Here is a 20,787-nt window from a genome sequence, read left to right on the forward strand (position 1 = left end):
TCCTATGTCCATCATTGTAATAGGGCCAAACAATTAAATTAGCCCAATATTGCCCACCCAAGGTGGACATATCCGTGAAAGGTTTACTTGCTTGGTGACCTCTCCATACGAGCAAATATTAACTTGTATGGCCAGCTTTACCTATCAATATCCTACTAACCATAGGTTTCACCTATGAATTAGCTGTTGGCTTGGTCAAGAGTGCCCAGGTTGGCCATAGTATCGCCCATGCTTATATCCAGCCAAGCATTCTGCCCTGTTATGGGGAAATAGTAGAACTTTTTTGATTCTGCCCCTGGTGGTAGGAAGCAAAATGGACAAGAAACAGTGGGCTCCTGACCCAGTGAGACAACACAGAGAGGCACTGGGGGATTATATTGAATTGCCAACACCTGAGGTTGGGCAGAACCTGGGGCAGATGTGACACGCCCAGGGATATTTATGTCTCCGAGCCTGCCCAGGGGATCCATTGACTTGTTTATATAACATCCAACAGGTTGAATTGAATAATTGTTTCACGTAAAAATAAGTTGGGCGTTGCTCCTGTTCAGAATAGAAACACAATGACACTAGGAGGACCTTTTGTTCTGGTTATTATCATTGTAACCTAAATTAAATAGAAGCAGCAGATGAAGCAAGACGGAACCAATCCTCTAGAACTTCCCGACCCGTATAATCTATGAGCCAAACGTGCGCTGCATCCTATAAATGTGCCCCCTGTTCAGCGCGGCTTCAAGCCTTCAGCCCAGTTAGCGATTAATGGAAGCGCTGATGTGTGCAGTTATTTGCCATCAATTTCATCTGCATAAAATATAACGAAAACAGTCGCTTACAGCCCTTCATAAATCACACAGGGTTCCAGGTATGGACTCTCGGTTCAGCCGTGAGTTATGCCAATGGATGAGCAGGTTGCTATGGGCTTGTGTTTAAAGAATAAACACACATTGGAAAATCTCCAAGATGGATTGTTGCTAAGGACTTTGCTAAGGATATTTCTGCACAATAATGTATTGTTCTGCTTTCTGTGAAATACTGCATGCTGTTAGGCTATAAATGAATGGCTTTCATTGGTTCTGGGGAATATTTCCTTATTAAATAAATTCCCATCCATTGTGAAAGCAAAGGGTTATGGGCTGCAGCCACCTGATTGGATGACGTGCTAGTGATCTCATTGATCTCATTACACTTCCCCTTCCATTATTGGATTTCATATTCATTTCTTTGGGTTGAGCTACAACCAGCCCTTTACCAGTTAGAACATGACTATTGGAAGCACTAGGTAGACCCCTGTTCGTGCCTTTGTCAACGTTAAAAACTTAGTAGCACCAACTGTCAGTTGGCAATGCATAAGCTGAAGATCAAAAAGCTTCCACAACTCAAATGAATTCACTTTTTCACATAGACTAGTTCTCTTCATTTTCATTCTTGAAGAAACCCCTTCCCTTGCTTGTGATAGTTTATCATCCAATAAACAGGAGATAGCCAGAAAAATAGAGAAGAAGATCATCCAAATTGAGTAGAACCTAATAGACAACCAATGGCAGTTGGCCCACAGCAAAGACCTAAAAAGACCAAACATCAGCCTAAAGCTGGCCAAGCGAGCAGATTATTTCCCTATATGCAGGCCCAGACTGGTAGTCTGTGGATTTGGCCAATGCCAGAGGGACTACTGTAAGATGCCATAGACCAGCGGTTCTCAACCAGTGGGTCAGGACCACTTTGGGGGTCCAACAACCCTTTCACAGGGGTCGCCTAAGACCATCGGAAAACGCATATTTCCGATGGGCTTAGGAATAATTTTATGGTTGGGGGTCACCACAACATGAGGAACTGTATTAAAGGGTCACGGCAGTAGGAAGGTTGAGAACCACTGCCATAGACAGTCACTATTTATTGGGCTGGTGGGGGGGCTGTTTGGGCCTCTGTGTACTTGGAATGCCAGGGCCTATTTGAATCCTTATCCAGGCCTCCCAATATGTCCACCGTGAGGTTGGCAATATTGGATTTATCTGATTGGCCATCAGGTTTGGTACTCAGGATCACATTAATAGGATACAGTAAGGGACAAGGACCCCATAAATGCACCAATGTGCTCCTCATCCTGATGGGATTTTTAAACATACTTCTGAATGATTTTTTAAACTGCTGACCGCCACCAGCTTTTATTGGCCCATGTATGGTCACATGGTTCATTATCCATATGAATAGAGTAACTTAGTAAGTGTTTAATATCTGCTTAAACTTCTGGGTTTGTACCACAATCTGTACGGCTCCATTTTGCCAGCCCCCTGAATCTGAAGTTGGGTCAGGCCTATTATACATGATCCTCCTTCCAACCATTTATCTTGGGTTACAAACTTTTTGTTTTTCTTTTAGAAACGTCCAACGCGTCTTTATTAACCAATGCAGAGAAGATTGCCACGATTACGACCACGCATACGCCACAAACGATACCCCAAGAAACAAAGTAAGAGGTTTTATATGCTTCGTTGTGCTTATTTGGCTTGCTGGTTTTAACTTTTGAGGTTCCGTACAAGTCAGTCGTTACATAGAGGATAGTGCTGGCTCAGTAGATTCTATGTTTTTGGCATGTGATACATAGTGCAACACGCAGCATATCGTTAATCGTTCCTTTACTTTTAAGGAGACCATGTAATAACAGTCGCAAAATTAGCTTTAGGCGAAATAACCCCCAGCACTCACCACATCTAGGCCCTAGCCTAGTAACCCCTAGCAGTCATCACATCTAGGCCTAGTAACCTCCAGAACTCATTACATCTAGGCCTAGTAACCCCCAGCACTCATCGCATCTAGGCCTAGTAACCCCCAGCACTCATCGCATCTAGGCCTAGTAACCCCCAGCACTCATCGCATCTAGGCCTAGTAACCCCCAGCACTCATTGCATCTAGGCCTAGTAACCCCCAGCAGTCATCGCATCTAGGTCTAGTAACCCCCAGCACTCATCGCATCTAGGCCTAGTAACCCCCAGCACTCATCGCATCTAGGCCCTAGCCTAGTAACCCCTAGCAGTCATCACATCTAGGCCTAGTAACCTCCAGAACTCATTACATCTAGGCCTAGTAACCCCCAGCACTCATCGCATCTAGGCCTAGTAACCCCCAGCACTCATCGCATCTAGGCCTAGTAACCCCCAGCACTCATCGCATCTAGGCCTAGTAACCCCCAGCACTCATTGCATCTAGGCCTAGTAACCCCCAGCAGTCATCGCATCTAGGTCTAGTAACCCCCCGCGGTCATCCCATCTAGGCCCTTGTAACACCCAACAGTCATCATATCTAGGCCCTTGTAACCCCCAGCAGTCATCTAGGCCTAGTAGACCCCAGCAGTCATCACATCTAGGCCCTAGTAACCCCCAGCAGTCATCACATCTAGGCCTAGTAGCCCCCAGCAGTCATCACATCTAGGCCCTAGTAACCCCCAGCAGTCATCACATCTAGGCCCTAGTAGCCCCCAGCAGTCATCACATCTAGGCCCTAGTAGCCCCCAGCAGTCATCACATCTAGGCCCTAGTAGCCCCCAGCAGTCATCACATCTAGGCCCTAGTAACCCCCAGCAGTCATCACATCTAGGCCCTAGTAACCCCCAGCAGTCATCACATCTAGGCCCTAGTAGCCCCCAGCAGTCATCACATCTAGGCCCTTGTAACCCCCAACAGTCATCATATCTAGGCCCTAGTAACCCCCAGCAGTCATCACATCTAGGCCCTAGTAACCCCCAGCACTCATCGCATCTAGGCCCTAGTAACCCCCAGCACTCATTGCATCTAGGCCTAGTAACCCCCAGCAGTCATCGCATCTAGGTCTAGTAACCCCCCGCGGTCATCCCATCTAGGCCCTTGTAACCCCCAACAGTCATCATATCTAGGCCCTTGTAACCCCCAGCAGTCATCTAGGCCTAGTAGACCCCAGCAGTCATCACATCTAGGCCCTAGTAACCCCCAGCAGTCATCTAGGCCTAGTAGACCCCAGCAGTCATCACATCTAGGCCCTAGTAACCCCCAGCAGTCATCACATCTAGGCCCTAGTAGCCCCCAGCAGTCATCACATCTAGGCCCTAGTAGCCCCCAGCAGTCATCACATCTAGGCCCTAGTAACCCCCAGCAGTCATCACATCTAGGCCCTAGTTACCCCCAGCGGTCAGCACATCTAGGCCCGTGTAGCCCCCAGCAGTCATTTACAAGTGCTTCATGTTCCTACTAGAATGTCAGTCAGGCTGGGGGCAGTGACTCAGGGAACCAGATTTGCTCCCTGATTGTGAGGCTACAATTTGAGTGTCAGTCCTGTCAAGTGGCGCAGTTAGTGTCAGTCACCCTCGTGGGGCCGCCCTCCTACTTTCATTCTTAGAAAACAGGAAATTATACAGTCGGCCGGTCCCTGCCCATCAGCAGTCTGATTGTCTGACAGTCTGTTGGAGAGGCCTGAAACCTGCAGAACTGCAGAGAAATCTACAAAAATCTGTATAATGTTCACCCGTTCTGTACTATTCCATTCACTGCTTAGGGCTCTGGCCTTGCTGTGTTGTATGTTGCCAATAAATACCAGAATAGATAAAAGGCCAACACAGGAGTCACTTCTATAGGAATGGCAGTCAGTTCCTGACAGTCGGTGCAGCAGAATTAATGTTAAGGGACTTTGATTTACATTGAAAAATCTTGCCCATTTCATTCCCTTTTCTTGTGTAAGTTGGTTAAACATGCTGCCACTTGTATACACCAATGGGGGCACCAAGCCACCTTTAATTCTGTCTCGAGCCAAAAATCTCGGTTCTAAAACACCAGAGCTTCATCCTTGTGAAACTGAGAAGTGAGAGATGTTTCTTTATGTGCGTCGGTATCATTTAGTATAATGAAATCAGGGATTGATTCGAAGGCTCGGAGGCACTGTCTAATTGTATTTGTTTGTCATGCAGAAATAATGCAAAACCAAAGCCGGAGCCCCAGTTTGAATTCAAGAACTCACCAGCCACACAGGTAAGAGATTATATATAGAGAAATATAAAGAAATAGCACCAATGTCTTGTATCCGGGTAAATATTCACTTCATCGGGTGTAGGGATCGACTCAAAGGCGGTTATTGGATCATTCTGTACTGTGTAGTTGGTCCATATCTAGCAAATTGTGCACCTCTGTGTATGGAAGTGTCATTATAGAGAAGATCATTGGCTGTCGGTGAAGCCACCAAAATAGGTGCCAAACTGGGTCACCGTGACCCTGGAATGTATATGAGTGCTACGTCTTTCTAATTACCTACATTTAAGTTCCTTGGCTTGTGTAAAGCTCAGCGTTTGCTGGATGAAAGTCATTCTGTTCCTCCTGGCCAACTCGACTGTTGGCATTTTGGAGGTATCCTCCCAGGAGCACAGGTGGATCTCGCAACGTGACTCGCCCCCGTAATAGTCCTGAAAATATACAGCTTTGAAAATAGGCTTGAGAAGCACCGAGCAGTGGAAATCAAATATTCTTTAGCTTCCGTTTCATTTTTATATGGATTGGAATGCCACTTTTGGACGAGGTGATACTCCCATCTCCATGTTATAAGGAGATCATATAATAACCTCTCTAAAACCTTATTTACCAGTAGGTCCTTCCAAGGGAGGTTCCATTTAAATATTCAGGAAGGGTTTGTTACAGTGAGAGCTGTGAGGTTGTGGGATTCCCTCCCCGAATCAGTCGTACTGGCTGATACATTATATAGCTTTATATAGGGGCTGGATGGATTCTTAGCAAGTGAGGGAATACAGGGGTATGGGAGATAGCTCTCAGTACAAGTGAGGGAATACAGGGGTAGGGGAGATAGCTCTCAGTACAAGTGAGGGAATACAGGGGTAGGGGAGATAGCTCTCAGTACAAGTGAGGGAATACAGGGGTAGGGGGGATAGCTCTCAGTACAAGTGAGGGAATACAGGGGTAGGGGGGATAGCTCTCAGTACAAGTGAGGGAATACAGGGGTAGGGGGGATAGCTCTCAGTACAAGTGAGGGAATACAGGGGTAGGGGAGATAGCTCTCAGTACAAGTGAGGGAATACAGGGGTAGGGGGGATAGCTCTCAGTACAAGTGAGGGAATACAGGGGTATGGGAGATAGCTCTCAGTACAAGTAAGGGAATACAGGGGTAGGGGAGATAGCTCTCAGTACAAGTGAGGGAATACAGGGGTAGGGGAGATAGCTCTCAGTACAAGTGAGGGAATACAGGGGTAGGGGGGATAGCTCTCAGTACAAGTGAGGGAATACAGGGGTAGGGGAGATAGCTCTCAGTACAAGTGAGGGAATACAGGGGTAGGGGGGATAGCTCTCAGTACAAGTGAGGGAATACAGGGGTAGGGGGGATAGCTCTCAGTACAAGTGAGGGAATACAGGGTTATGGGGGATAGCTCTTAGTACAAGTGAGGGAATACAGGGGTAGAGGAGATAGCTCTCAGTACAAGTGAGGGAATACAGGGGTAGGAGAGATAGCTCTTAGTACAAGTTGCCCCAGGGACTGGTCCGATTGCCATCTTGGAGTCAGGAAGGAATTTTTCCCCTCTGGGGCAAATTAGAGAGGCTTCAGATGGGGTTTTTGCCTTCCTCTGGATCAACTAGCAGTTAGGCAGGTTGAACGTGATGGACGTACGTCTTTTTTCAACCTAACTTACTATGTTCCCATGATTATTTGGATGGGTCTGTAAGCCAGATGACCTATGAAGGCAATTGCCTTCCGATTGGCCTCTACCAGTGAAGCATTAATGCAGGGGTCCCCAACCTTTCAACCTTTCCAACATCCAAGGGGTTGGTGAGCAACATGTTGCCCCTGAGCCACTGGTTGGGGATCACTGCATTAACACGGCTGCCGCGTTTTCTAGAAAAAAAGCCCATAGTTCGGGCATCATCAGGTCATGAGTCTGAAGGACAACTGTGAAAATGAAGACTAAAGAGTAATCTAAAGACATTAGATGTCCTAGTATGAAGCCATAAGTTAGGGAAAGGGTAAAAAATAAATATATACAGGTATGTAACTTGAAGTTGCCCCAGTCAACTATATCAAGAGCTCTACTTGGTTAATACAACACAGCTACTGATGCAATAACGTGTAAATCTAATGTCCATTAAAGAAGACATTTTTGCTATTTTTGGCAGTGCGGTGTTTTGCCCATAAAAGCATTATCTTAAAAATTTAATGATCGTTTTCTCAACCCATTTGTTGAATAAAATGAGCCCAAGAGTAAAATCGGAAAAGGGGTTGATATGTAACGTCCTGACACAGGCAAAGAGCTAACCATAATGAGTTCTGTAGCAGTGACATTTATTGCGGCTGCTAGTGTTCTGTGTTACCCTCGAGGGCTGTGAATAGTTAGTAGGTAATTGTATTGGTTCCGGTCTGACATTATTCACGGGGCTGTGAACTTACATGGAAGGGGCTGGTCCTACCTGCCATGACGGACATTTACAGAAGATGGAATTCTACTTCTATCCCTTGGAAATTAATAGATCTTGAACTTTCTTTTGTATTTGGCATGGCCATGTATCAGGGATTCTGATTTGACAACATGACTCCCTGTCATGCTTCGGTGAAGAATATGTGCCTCGGTCATACAGAGCCGACCAATTATGTGAGAAAGTCATCTTTCCTTCGGGTGAAGAGCCTTAGTCATTGAATCTTTTCTAGTTGTGTCATGTAGAACATTGGCCAGAAAGTCTCTGCTCCCTCATTTATTTCTGACTGTCTAGAGATGTTGCCTGCAGACCATTAGATGAGAGCTAGGAAATGGCCTCTTTGCTGTCAAATCCCCTGCTCACCAACAGCCTTGTAATGATATATATCTTTTTTTAGAAACTCTCCACGCAGTTTGATAGTAAAACGCGTCTCGTGTTAGAGATGCAGACCAACTGTTGTCCAGTGTGGCCCTAGGCTCGGAGAACTTTATACGCACTGGGGAAACGGAACATATTTTCTTAACAATAATGTATAAATATTTCTTTAAAGTACTATTTCCAAACATAGCCCTTCAACAACTGCAACTCAAAATGAGCAGAAGATTAAAAAAAAATGTCATGGCCGATAGTGGTTCTGTTTATAGTGCTGGAAAAATATTTTACTGGTGTTATGGTAAAGGATCGTAACTGTCAGATTTACCGTCGAGCTATGTAATGGGGGGTAATATAAAATCTTTATACAGGGAAGATGCCTGTGTACTTTTTTCCAGTAGAAATTCATACTTGGCGTACAACCAATTGGAAACTACTAGACTAAAGGCTCTTAGCTAATAACTAGTCATATGACTAAAGGTGGCCATACACGGGAAGATTTAAGCTGCTGATTCGAGCCCTTTAGACTGATTATCTGCCCATGTTTGGGGACCCCAGTGGGCCTACCTGACCAACGTGTGGTTGAGTATTGACCAGGTGTTGATCTGGGCAGGTTTAATTTTCCCGTCGGATTGGGGACTGCATCAGCTCATTAATATGGTCCTTGCTCCAGCGGCTCCTATACCCATTAATGTAATTCGATCATTTAGCCTAGGTGGGCATATTAATGATGAACTCCTGGAGCATGAAACATGTAGGGAGATAAAGATGTTGCTTAAATAATTTGTTTTTAACCTTGACAAACAAGCCGCCACCTTAATATGTTAACCCTTAGAACTTTGTATCGGGTGACCGTACAGTCCTGTTAAGGTGTCTCCATGCTTTCTCAGGTTTGAAAGTGGTTGTGGGGTACAAGAATTAGCAGATATAAAGACTTTTAGAATGTACAATTGCTACTTTGAACATCAGAAGTGTAGAATGTGTGTTAGATATCGTCGTCGTCGTTGTTCTTCCTTCTTCCTTCTTCTTCCTTGTTCTTGCTTCTTCCTTCCTTCTTTCTTTTCTTCTTCCTTCTTTCTTTTCTTCTTCCTTCCTTCTTTCTTTTCTTCTTCCTTCTTTCTTTTCTTCTTCCTTCTTCTTCCTTGTTCTTGCTTCTTCCTTCCTTCTTTCTTTTCTTCTTCCTTCTTTCTTTTCTTCTTCCTTCTTCTTGCTTCTTCCTTCTTTCTTCTTCTTGCTTCTTCCTTCTTTCTTCTTCTTTCGTCTTCTTCTTTTTTCTTGCTTCTTTCTTTCTTGCTTCTTTCTTCTTCTTCTTCCTTCTTTCTTCTTCTTTCTTCTTCTTGCTTCTTTCTTCTTTTTCTTTATTATTATTTGACTTGACCATGCTCAACGATGTTCTGTCTTTCCATAGCCTGATCAAGAAATTTATTCAGTGGAACTAGACCGAGGATTAAAAGGATTTGGGTTTAGTCTACGAGGAGGTCGAGAATATAACATGGATCTCTATGTTTTACGCCTTGCGGAGGATGGGCCTGCAGCCAGATGTGGGAAAATGAGGGTATGTACAGATTCCAGAACTTTTTTTTTTTTTTCCAAATCATCACGTAGAGGAAAACTCAGGTTTTCCGTAATTCTATCAGTGAGCCTATTCTATTCTAGCAGTTAAATAACTGCAGTAAAGATGAAGCCAATGATGGTGGAATACTCTGAATTCCCTTTTGGGGACTGAGCCAAAATAACGATGAATGCTTTGGCCTACACACCATGTTTTTTTTGCAGTCTAAGACGAAATGGTATTATTGATTCATATAACTGCTATCCTGTAAAGAAGCAAGTTGGCACTGAATGATCAAAGCCAGTGTCATTAAATGGCTACTCTTTAGTAGCATACGTTCTATTATTCATATATATATAATATAAGATTGCTGAATGTGGTAGAACAGTTGGATGAATATTTAAAGGAGAAGGACAGTCTTTTTGGCATTTTACTGCCAATAGATTCGCCACATTTGTGCCACCTAGAGCACTATATTTATTCTGCAGAAAGCTTTACCATACCTGAGTAAAGAGCTTTACCATACCTGAGTTTGTTTAAGATAGCAGCTGCCATTTTAGTTTGGTCTTTGTAGCTTCCTGCTGTAGCTCTAGCCATTGGTAGCTCAGATCACACATTCCTAAGGGAAGGGGAGTGAATTTTATGAATTCTTATGGGAGGGGAGAGAACTGTGCAGACTCTGGCCCCGGGAGGAAGTCAGATACCCTATGAACATGTTTACAAAAATGGAGACAAGAAATCCTGTGTTTCTTTTGATAGAGGACTTTTCTGTGAGTGCTTATGGCTGTATTTACATATATCTTTCTGATAAAGCTTACTTAGTTTATACCTTCCCTTCTCCTATAACTTTTAGAAAGTAATGTTTCAATTTCAGTGGACAATTTTCATTTTTATTGGCACTTGATATCATTTGGTTAATACAATAAATTTGTGTTTTTCTTTTCAACCATAATGAGCTGTGTAGAATAACTGCCTGGGCTCTTCCATCCCGATTCCGGATGTTGGGCCTTAAAAATCAAACTGTGCACCATTAGAGGGCTATTTTGTCCGCTCTTGAAGACCTTTAGATCTTCCATCTTTATCTCTGAAGGTCAGGGCATTGTTCATTAAACATCATCCTTTACTTTGGCTTTACAACAGCTCTGTGGGCAGGGAATTGGAGCTCTAAAGGCCAAGTCTATTTTTGCAGTGCTCTTGATTAATATTTGAGCTGTTTGAAAACACCTACATAGAAATGACCCTGCAGGTTGTATTTCTTTTCCCACATATACATTTGTATTTTTTTTTTCTTATATAGGTTGGCGATGAAATCCTGGAAATAAACGGAGAGACCACAAAGAACATGAAGCACGCCCGGGCAATAGAACTGATTAAAAATGGTGGCCGAAGAGTACGCCTGTGTCTGAAACGCGGAGATGGTTCCGTACCGGAATATGGTGGGTCAAACTTTGAAAACATTCCTTTGCTTCCTGCCGTCACTCCATGAATGATCTCTCTTTCTCAAGATCTGGAGCAGGAAATCTTTTACTTTCTTCCCCCCTTTTCTCTTTATAATCACCAGTGTCTTACCAACTCTTACGCTTGTACTGATTTTTTCTCTTTTCTTCGCTCCTCCTCTGCTTGCTTCTGTGGACTGGGTCTCAGAATGATGAGGAATGGTCAACGTAGCATCATTGGTGAAGGAAATCTAGAAAAAAAAAACAAAAACAAAAGCAAAAACTTGATCCTTTTGTTAAAACTATACTGCATTGAACTGTGCCAAACCATTTTTCATTATTTTGTATTAAAAAAAAACAAAAAAAAGTCCAAAAACTAAGGAACCACCAACTTATTAAACCCGATGTATGCATAATTCTTACCGGATGATGGGCGTTTGGTCGTCTTTCATATTTTGTGTGCACTGTAACGTTTGTGAAATGAAGAATTCCTGCTTTTTGGGCAGCGCCATATGAAGTATAGGGAAGCGGCGGCTTCTACGCCCCTTGACTCTTCGCCGATAGAACCGCCATTCCCAGCATTTTTCAAAGCTCTTTTGCAGAACGCTGGGAATCCTGTCTCCGCCTACAGGGTAGACTTTTTTTCTGCCATAAAGACTTCAAATTCTAAATGCTAAATTCTAAATTAGAGTACATTTATTTAAAGAGAACGGCTATAGTTATGGGGTATATTATCAGGGATAAAGGAAACATTCTATTTTATGTGAAAGTAACGATGTTCTAGATTAAAATGTATAATTAAAAAAAAAAGATGTTACGATGATTATGTCCTGTTTTACGACAGTTACCGAATCGCGCCCCGCTTGTTGAGGGCATTTTCCCAACCAAAGGTCTATGAAGTTTCTGTTTGGAACGTTTTTATTTAGAAGGATGTTGTCATGTTACTGCAACTTAAACATCTGTCAATTTACATGTCATTAAAAAAAAACAAACTACACCTTGATATTTAAGGATAAATATAATTATAGTCATCTCTGGGCATTCGGACTGCCCACATTGGTGTTGCCATGCATCCATAGGTCACTGCTATGCCAGGTATCTTGTTAAATGTATAGTTCTTGGTGATACTGTACCTTAATGTATATATTTATGGACTAAGAGTATCAGATTTTACTAGAGGTGGTGACTTGCTGGTACTGGTCACGTTTAAAGTTCTAGATATTGGCACCCTATGTGTCGAAAGAGTTCAGCTTCCCAGTGGGTTGACCCATGGTGTTAAGAACCATGCCACGTGGACACCTTTGCCTTTTCTGATTGGTTCCTTGATCATGTAGATCAGTGATCCCCAACCAGTAGTTCATGAACAACCCCTTGGATGTTGTTCCCGGTGGCCTCAAAGTAGGTGCTTATTTCTGAATAATTCCTGGTTGGTGGCATAAAACCCAGTGAAAAGCCAAACAGAGCCTTCTATAGGTGCCAGTCCACATAGGGGCTACCAAATAGCCAATTATAGCTCTTATTTGTATCCCCAGGAACTTGTTCCATGCTTGTATTGCTCCCCAACACTTTTTTTCCATTTGAATGTGGCTCACAGGTATAAAAGGTTGGGGATCCCTGATGTAGATGATGTAGATAAGTGATCCCCAGCCAGTAGTTCATGAGCAACATGTTGCTCCCCAACCCCTTGGATGTTGTTCCCAGTGGCCTCAAATAGGTGCTTATTCCTGGTTTGAAGACAAGTTTTGGTTGCATAAAACCCAGTGTAAGGCCAAACAGAGCCTTCTATAGGCTGCCAGTCTATATAGGGGCTACCAAATAGCCAATTATAGCTCTTATTGGCTCCCCCAGGAACGTTTCCCATGGTCGTGTTGCTCCCCAACACGTTTTCCATTTTGAAAGGTTGGGGATCCCTGATGTAGATGATTTATTAGACCTACAGACTTGTGTTCTTTAAGATGTTGCAGAGAAAATATAAACCCAGTACCCAATAGCCAATAAGGATTTCTCACAACTGCCCCAACAATAAATTGCAATTAAAAAAAAAACAATCAAGGTTCTTGTTGCCAAAAAGGAAGACAAAGATGTTCTTGTCGCATGGTCTTAATGTTGACCCTTAATAGGGGACACTAAATCGTCCAATTGTTTTGCTTCATTGGAACATGGGAGCAGTACCAGGCATTCTATTTACTGCTGCCCCACCCTATGCACCATTGCCTTTGCAATATATGGTATTATGTCATTTTTCTTTTAAATCTTCAAATCTAAGAGTTTGCTGGATAATTTATATTATAATTTCATATAATAGTAAAAAAAAGATTATTTAAGCTAGATAAACAAGGAAATATCTACAAATAATACAACAGGCCTTCACCCAGTAGAATAATTACAAAGATGGCATTGAGGCTTATTTATACATAGGCTTAAACTTTGATTTATTTCCCAATAGGATATGGGTGCCATTATACGTAAGAGTAGGCACCTTCTGTTCCTTTCTACTAGACTTGTTTTTCATCCATTGCAATATGGTAGCTCCTTTGTTTAACCCTAGTGTTTCATGCATTTCTAAGCATTACCTATGACTTTTATGGAAAAACAAGCCTGCTGGTAAATAGCATTTACTATTTTCTTTCTAAATGAGTTGGCAGAACATGGAGGTAGAGAAGAAGGTTGGAAAAGCAGCTAATATGGCTCCAACCCAGTTCCCGGCAGTCTATAGGGGGCTGTATTTATGGCACCACATAACATTGAATTATTGGGTTATATATCTTTTATACATCATGTAGTTTTCCGTCCCGGGCTTAGGGCCCTATATATATATATATATATATATATATATAAAACCAGCCCCGATGGCTAGAGAAGTGGTGCAATGTATGCAAGCAAATGTGTCATGGTTTACAGAGTAACACTAACCCTGAAAGAGATGTACATTGGCAGTCGATATCTGTACATATATTTTCTTTCTGTCTGTTTCTGGTTTCTGTTCTTGATGCACTGTATTGCTGAAGAAACACTGTATCTATTGCCCTTGTTTGCTAATGTCTCTCTCCATGATCGGGGTGGGGGGGGGGCCAATGCTCGGAGAAGACAAACCCGGGACCCGGTTGACTAAACGATGAACATGTATGACACTTGAACGCTTGTGCTGCTATAAAATCCAGTTGTAAAATACACCGGGGGTCGGTTGATTATTGGATCCCGTTGGTCGCTCGGCCGAAAGTCTAAGCATATTACCTCTGAACGTGCTTCACAGTGAGGCTGTCTTTATTTTGTAATGAGATCTCTGCATTATTTCTAATGTTGTGGTCTGCTGTGAACATTTTCTGTTATGTTGAATGTAAATGTTCTTTACTTTCCCTCCTCCTCCTCCTCCTCCTCCTCCTCCTCCTTCTCACATTCCCGTTTTCCTCTTTCTGTTTGAAGATTAGACGCAATAGTCCTGTCTGTTACCGAGTCACCTTTTTAGATGTCTGATGTCACAATAGCAAATGCTGTCTTCATGGCCTTAATTGGATGTCACCTAGGAAACCTGACTGGAGAAACGAAATAAACAATCTTGAAATATAATGATTATTCTCTTTCCTCTTTCGTTATGTAGGGGAACTTAATTCTGTACTTTTTCTTTCTCTCTCTTTTTCTCTCTCTCTCTCTCTTTTTTCTCTCTCTTCACTTTTCTTGATGCGGGGCTATTCCTTCCTCAGCGATGATTCCTCCTAATATCGCTGCATGTATGAGAAATGACAAGCTCGGGGAACCTTGCTTCTACCTAATGGGCCAAAATCAAACTACGGTTTGTAGCCAAGTCACTACTAGGTGTTTCTGTGCTGTGGCCTAATGCCTTTACATTGCTTATGCTTTGCTCAATGTACAGCCGCCATCTTGCATTCTCTGTACTATACATGTAAGCACTCTAGTGATTAGACCGCACGTAAGCACCGTCTCTTCATAGCTGCATTCCTGGAAGACCCTTGTAAGTGAACTTAGGCACCCTTTACTTTTTGTTTCCCCATCTCTTATATTAATGAGCAAGGCAAAACAATAACCCAATGTGTCTATACATTCCCTTTTCAAGGGTTGCAGTACATTCCCAATGTGGTATATACAGGTATAGGACCCGTTATCCAGGATGCTCGAGACCAAGGGTATTCCGGATTTCCGTAATTTGGATCTCCATACCTTAAGTCTACTAAAAAAATCAATAAAACATGAAATAAACCCAATAGGGCTGTTCTGCCCCCAATAAGGGGTAATTATATCTTAGTTGGGATCAAGTACAGGTACTGTTTTATTATTACAGAGAAAAGGGAATCATTTAACCATTAAATAAACCCAATAGGGCTGTTCTGCCCCAATAAGGGGTAATTATATCTTAGTTGGGATCAAGTACAGGTACTGTTTTATTATTACAGAGAAAAGGGAATCATTTAACCATGAAATAAACCCAATAGGGCTGTTCTGCCCCCAATAAGGGGTAATTATATCTTAGTTGGGATCAAGTACAGGTACTGTTTTATTATTACAGAGAAAAAGGAAATCCATTTTAAAATTCTGAATTATTTGATTAAAATGGTGTCTATGGGAGACGGCCTTTCCGTAATTCGGAGCTTTCTGGATAATGGGTTTCCGGATAAGGGATCCCATACCTGTATATAGGATCACAAGCCCTTGTTTCCTTATCTTCACTTATCACACAAGAATCAAACCGCCCCCCATTCCACCTATGTTACTCAATCCCCCCAAATGGCAGCCCTAAGCCCTTCAACACATCTTGACCCCATTCACCTTCCCATACAGTAGGCCTAGGAAGTACCCTATTCCCTAATCCAGGTCAACCTATCTCTTATAGCCATTCATTGACAATACTTCAATAATTGCTCAACAAATCCAGTTGCTCTAGATTTACTTATAGATATGCCATTAGATAGATGAATGAAAACCTTCATAGTCACTGACAATAACCATTTTGGAAAAGTTGGGTAAATCTCACCTCTCACCCCTTAGTGTTAAGAAGTTCCTGCTTTCCTTCTTACTTTGGGCCATTTGTTCTACATTTGTTTAATTAATCCACCTATTGAAATCAACCATTCCAAGTGCATTTTCATAAGTATAGGATCCATGTAGAAGTTGTGTTATAAAATCACATAAACATATGACATACAATCTATACGTTACAAGCCCCGCTGCATACCCACCATTATACTGGAGAATATTATGGTATAATACTGAATATTAGCAAAGATAAGGAACACCTAGAACACCACCTTCATGACTAAATCAATGAAAAATAAACAGCAGAAGAAACTTTCTATAACCTGTTTATACACTGCTCATACTTTTGAATGGGTCACAAGGGATACATACTATATTAATCAGGGCAAATAAGAATGATGCTTGCTCTAGAACATTTACAGTAGCTATACCTAGATCCAGTACATGACCTCTTTGGTTATAGTACATTCATCCCTACCTACCGGGATACTGTTTTATGGTATTAGTAGTTCAAGTTCTCTCCCAAGAGGGATTATAGACACATCCATTATTGTTAATGCTTGCTTTTTATTCTTGGAAACCTCTATTAGACCTAGCACCCCCTCCCTTCCTAGGCTACTGCTTGGGTAACAAACATAAACTCGGCACGCTTGTACCAGCATGGCCTGTTTCTGAAAAATTATATCTGCTAGGTGATTCTGTTGTTGTTTTGGTAGCCTTCAGAATAACGATGTCTTTGCCATTTTGAGGGCTATCTAAAATAAGACAGGGAAGGGTAATGTCACTCGCTTGGCTTCTGTTGCCGTGTTGAGACCATTGGTAGTTTGTTGGGTTGGGGGCAGGCTGAGAGGGTTATTCTGAGGCTTATTACTGCTGGACTTTGGCACAATGACTGGTTACTACAGTATGCAGTTGGTCTACATGGATCATGGCTGAGATGTCTCTGTTACACTGGGAAGTTACAATGGGATCAGCTTGCCAGTAAGTGATTTATTGCCAGTTAGAGGGGCAAGAGACCACATCTGAAACTGGTTTTATTGAAAAAAGAAGCGTGACATTACCCTAACTTTGTGCTAATGTTATCCCAAGTGAAAGTGAGAACTTTGTTGCTGTACAGGAAAAACATATACTTAAGGTCCCCATACACGGGCCGATTCTAGCTGCTGATATGGGTTCCTTAGACCGATTCGGCAGCTAATCGGCCGTGTATGGGCACTACCGACGGGCCTGCCTGACCGATATCTGGCCTGAAATCAGCCAGATTTCGATCGGGCAGGTTAGAAAATCTAGTCGGATCGGGGACCGCATCGGCTCATTGATGCGGTCTCTGTACCGACTTTTCCTATACCCGTTGTTATAATTCGATGGTTTGGCCCCGGGCCTGGATTCTCCCGATATCGCCCATCCGTAGGTGGGGATATCGGGGGAAGATCCGATCGCCAAGCGAGCGGATCGGCCCGTGTATGGGGGCCTTTAGGCACAGAAGTAGGACATTAGTTTTCCCATTAATCAGTAAAATCAGTAGAATGAATGAAAAGATCATAGAAGAATGCCTCGATTACATTTTATGTCCTTAGAAATAGACTGCAATTGACTTCTGCTAGCACTGACTGTTTTAACAAATGTGTGCTGCCGTCACTAACTGGGAAGGTTGGATCTAGGCCAATTCCGATAAGCAAAATCTGAGCCAAAATAATTTCTCTACTCTTATCTTTTTTTCCCCCCTTTTCAGAACCCGGCGTTGACGGAAACAGCCCCACAACCAGTCCACAAAGTGTATCGAAAATGAACTCGTTACCATCTGATAGAAATCACTCATCACTGGAGTTCAATTATCCATCCGATCTTCACAAATCATTACAGCATGGAGACAAACGAGCTTACGTTAAAGACCCTAAAGGCAACAGGGAGTATGGCAGACCACATAACGAACATCACACTTGGAATGGATCTTCTAAAAATTATTCTGTACAAAATAACAGAAAAGATCGATCACCTGAGGGGAGGCGACCAAGACAGGCCGATCGAACAATGACGAACGGTCAGAAAAGACAGTCTCCTGAGAAAAGAAATGAAGGAACTAGGAGTGCTGAGAACACACTGGAAAGGAGAGAGAAAAATGAGAGAAGAAAAGAGGTTTCTCCTCAAAAGCCCAGGGAAAGGTCGCCGGTGCGCAGAAGGGATGGTTCCCCAACCAGGCGAAGGAAATCCTTGGATAGATTTATGGATCAAAGACGATCCCCTGATAGGAGAAGAGAGAGTTCACCTGACCGAAGAAGAGCAAAGTCAACGGACAGGAGACGAGAAAGGTCACCAGAAAGGAGGAGAGAAAGGTCTCCTGAGAGAAGAAGAGAGAAGTCCACTGAGAGAAGAAGGGACAGGTCTCCTGATAAACGAAACAAAGAGCAACGAACCAGCAACAGAGACAGGGATGAACACAGTCTGAAATATGATACCCTCAGAAGTGGCAGGCACCAACAAGAACAACGGAGGAGGCAATACAAGGAATGCAGCACCGACCTGAGCATCTGAGCGATGCACCATTATGTTCTACGGAGCTTCTGAAATGGTTCATAGTCGTTTACGCTTAGCCTGTTGACCCTGTCATCCTATCAGATATTTTATGCAGACAAAAATCCTATTACAGAGTGTTGTGCCTGATGTAAAAAAAAAAAAGTATTTTTCGATGTATCTTTTTTAAGTTATTTGCCAAATGTCGACCCTAAAGAATTTAACCTGTTCTGCAACGAACTTATTTTATTGACTGTGTTCCAGCGGGAACGTGAGGATCCCGACACGTCTTCTCTAGAACACGTTTCCGGCACTGGACAGACCCACTGTTCCAAGTTTTTTTTTTCCCTTCGTAAACTTGATTTTTATGATTTCTGACTGTTAAATAGTGACCTATTACTACGGTTAATGTGTTTAAACATGGTGAGTCCGGTGGTGGGACCCTAAGCCAATGAATGGACATTTGTGAATGAAGAAGCGCTAACTAAATAGAAGGGAAATCTAGTTCTGACTACTACTGCAATGAAGGACGTAAAACAAGCACACATCGCACAAGGTGATTTTAATTGTCTTTTTATTTTAATTTTTTGTTGTGTGTGTGGGGGGGAGGGGGGGAATGTTGTATGACCACTCCTTTATTATTTTTTTCTCGAGGGAAGACGATTTTTGTCCAGTTTAGCCCAAGTCTTGTCTAGAGAATGGTTAAATGTACATACCAGTTATGGATTGTTATCATAATTGTAATGATAATTGACGTTACTTGCCATGCCTTCGGAGAATTTGTAGTGCTTGTCCAATCAAAATGGCCGACAGAGGCCGCTATTTAAAAAGTTGATGGTCTTGTTGCCTGGTTGCATTTCTGTTGATCAGAAATGATACAGCGGACGGTTCCGACGCGTCGAGGAATGCCAATAGTATGCCACGTTCTACTTTTTGAGATCGATCACTTCAGCTGAAGTATTTTTAAATTAGAGTGTCTGCTGCTTCCGGAGTCCAAAGTTAATACCGTATTACTGCCTCGCTGAGCCAAAACGTTTGGCATTTCTCTCAAGCCACTTAACATTAGCTGATTACAGTGCTTCGTATGCCATGTTTTCTATTTTCCCTCAGACAGGAACAAGCATTGCAAGTCTCGCTGTTGTTGCCATGGTACAGTAAAAAAAAAAAAAAAAAAAAGCCAATCGTTGTACAGAATTGAAAAATGTAATTATTAAGAGCCTGTTGGAAACAAAATGTTGCCTTTTTTTTTCCTTGTATAAAAGATACTTTATGAAAAAAGAATCATGTGAGGAATGTGATAAGTGTTTATATTTCTGAAAATGGAGATTCATTGGGGATATATTTTAATGTAAACTGAATCAGGTATGTAAAGGTATTTTCAAAACGGGAAAAAAAAAATCGTTGTTGGGTTTGAAACTTCCTTCATTTCCTCGTTGTTGGGCTTGTTAATTATAAAGCACTTGTATGCCGTCTGCTCTCTAATCACCATAACTAACAACGTCCTACGCCATCACGCATTTTCTTGATGGAAACCCATCCGTGGGCCGATTTTTTTTTTTCATTTTTTCCCTAAAAACAAAAACACTATGCATATATCAATTCAACTTTTGTTCATACAGTAGCTTTATTTAACTTATGGGAGTCGATACGTCGATGACGTTTCCTTTGATTCAAGGTGATTGTGGACTTTGCCAGGACTGCTTCCTTGTGCGGAACAGAACACAAAGCCTATGTAGCTAGGAAAGCAAGTCTGTGAATGCTATTTTTATTATCAAATAAAGTTTTCAGTACAAAAATTGTGTGTTTTTTTTACATTGTGAATTACTCTGTGCTGTACGGTCTTATCAAAATACCGTGTCCAGGTTAGTGACGCACCATAACTACAGGAGAATAAGTAAACCTTTTTTTTCTATTGCTAAAATTACTCTAAACAGCCTCCAGAATTACCTACCTTCGTCCCAGCATTCTCTCTGACCTGGTTCCTCAGTCAGAAGGTGATCGTTTTCTTGACTTCCTTGAGCAGAGTGAAGCCCCGCCCCCACTTCCTGTTCTGGTCTCATAAAAAAAAAAAAGCCTTCTAATGCACAGACTGGCTCCTGCTTCCTCCAGGCATGCCCAGAAGGCTCTCCAGGTCGACTACAGTAGTCAAATTGAAGAAAAAACTGAACAGGAAGTGGGGCGGGTATGGTCAAGCTTTCTGCAGAATAAATATAGGGTTCTAGGTGGCACTAATGTGGCGAATCTATTGGCAGTAAAATGCCAAAATGACTTTCCTTCCCCTTTAAGCTCACTATAGCCTTGGATATTATACTTGTCCAAGCCACTCTTATACTTGTCCAAGGCATTTATAGAATCTTCCATCTACAGCCTCACCAAAAGGAACCATTTTACAAAGATGCATCCAAACTCCATAGTGTCTTGCCTCATAGTGTATTTGTTCCATTCATTTTAGCAGTTTTTTCTTTTTGTTTGTTTTTTTTAAGTTCATTAGTATTTT

At 42.3% G+C, this 20,787-nt stretch overlaps 1 protein-coding gene across 14 annotated transcripts in view; it reads left to right on the plus strand.

The window, feature by feature from the left end:
* magi1 (membrane associated guanylate kinase, WW and PDZ domain containing 1) overlaps window positions 1–20,086 on the plus strand; it is a 299,144-nt gene extending 279,058 nt beyond the window's left edge. For 9 of the 14 annotated variants that reach the window (XM_031901227.1, XM_031901231.1, XM_031901229.1 and 6 more), the window contains 5 exons: window positions 2,377–2,467; window positions 4,931–4,991; window positions 9,211–9,357; window positions 10,652–10,790; window positions 17,512–20,086. In XM_031901227.1, the coding sequence (XP_031757087.1) occupies window positions 2,377–2,467; window positions 4,931–4,991; window positions 9,211–9,357; window positions 10,652–10,790; window positions 17,512–18,311 (1,238 nt within the window). In that variant the 3' untranslated portion in view covers window positions 18,312–20,086. The other 5 variants (XM_031901235.1, XM_031901239.1, XM_031901241.1 and 2 more) reach the window with 3 other exon arrangements.
* Window positions 20,087–20,787: the final 701 nt, after the last annotated feature.

Source organism: Xenopus tropicalis, chromosome 4 (genome assembly GCF_000004195.4).
Source record: "Xenopus tropicalis strain Nigerian chromosome 4, UCB_Xtro_10.0, whole genome shotgun sequence".
NCBI lineage: Eukaryota > Metazoa > Chordata > Amphibia > Anura > Pipidae > Xenopus > Xenopus tropicalis.